This window comes from Bison bison, unplaced genomic scaffold, assembly GCF_000754665.1.
Source record: "Bison bison bison isolate TAMUID 2011002044 unplaced genomic scaffold, Bison_UMD1.0 scf7180017864080, whole genome shotgun sequence".
NCBI classification, from domain to species: Eukaryota; Metazoa; Chordata; class Mammalia; order Artiodactyla; family Bovidae; genus Bison; species Bison bison.
The window spans coordinates 1014399-1015312 of NW_011494652.1; the positions used below are offsets into that span (position 1 = coordinate 1014399).

At 66.8% G+C, this 914-nt stretch overlaps 1 protein-coding gene across 1 annotated transcript in view; it reads right to left on the reverse strand.

Moving 5' to 3' along the window:
• Positions 1 to 908, reverse strand: part of CARS (cysteinyl-tRNA synthetase) — a 10322-nt gene extending 9414 nt beyond the window's left edge. Inside the window, exons 1-3 of the mRNA XM_010837640.1 lie at positions 814 to 908; positions 392 to 460; positions 26 to 107 (exon numbers count right to left, since the gene is read on the reverse strand). Of these exons, the coding sequence (XP_010835942.1) occupies positions 26 to 107; positions 392 to 460; positions 814 to 897 (235 nt within the window). The 5' untranslated portion in view covers positions 898 to 908. The remainder of the gene's footprint in view (positions 1 to 25; positions 108 to 391; positions 461 to 813) is intronic.
• Between the last annotated feature and the right edge of the window lie 6 nt (positions 909 to 914).

Here is a 914-nt window from a genome sequence, read left to right on the forward strand (position 1 = left end):
CGGCGCCCCGCCAGGCACACCGCACCTCTGTGCTCGCGGGCGATCCGCCGCACCCCTTCCCGGAACTCCGACAGCACCTGCAGGTAGGGCATGACCGTGGACTCCAGCTGCAGAGAGAACGTTTGGGTTGCTGTGACCAGCGCCGTTTGTGAAGGTCAGAGCCCGGCACACGCGCCTCAGGGCGGGGCTGCCAACAGATGTGCGAGCCTGTCCAACACGGGGCCACAGGCGTGGGGGCGCCCGCATGGCGGCACAGGCAGGACAGTAAGAGGGTCCCCCCCAGTGGCCTGAGCCTGGGGTTCATAGAAGCCTGGTCTCAGACATCCAGGAGGGAACGCGGTCCTGGGGGCAGGGGCAGCAGGGAGTCCTGGCCCGGGAGGGCTTTACTCACATTGAGGCTGGTTCCAGCTCCTCCGATGGGGAAACCCAGGGAGCTTTCCTCTTCTATGGCCCCGAAGATCTAAGGAAAGAAGCAAGCGTGCAGGACACGTGGCTGAGAGACGGCAGGCAGGGACCGCATCTGCGATGCGCGGGCGGCGGTGCCCCAGGCCCTACCCGGCGCGGGTGGTGGCGGGGCAGTTAGAGACTGAGACCCAGGCTGAGGTGCCCGCCCACCGCTGCAGGACGGGTCCGGTTCCCACAACCCCTCTGGCCCCCAGCCAAGGCCACTGGACCACAGAGCCCCCTGCAGGGACCCCCAGGACTCATCAGCAGGAAGAGAGCATGCTGAACGAGGCATTGGGGACTGCTGGCAAGTACTTCTGCTCGTCAAACCCCAGACAAGAGGGACGAAAGCCGGCGCGGGCCGCTCACCTTCAGCATGTGTGTGAGGTAGTGGGCGATGCTCTCCAGCAGGACGCGGTGGGGCCTCCTCCGGGCGGCCTTGCGGGCCGCCATGTAGAGGTTGCACTGGC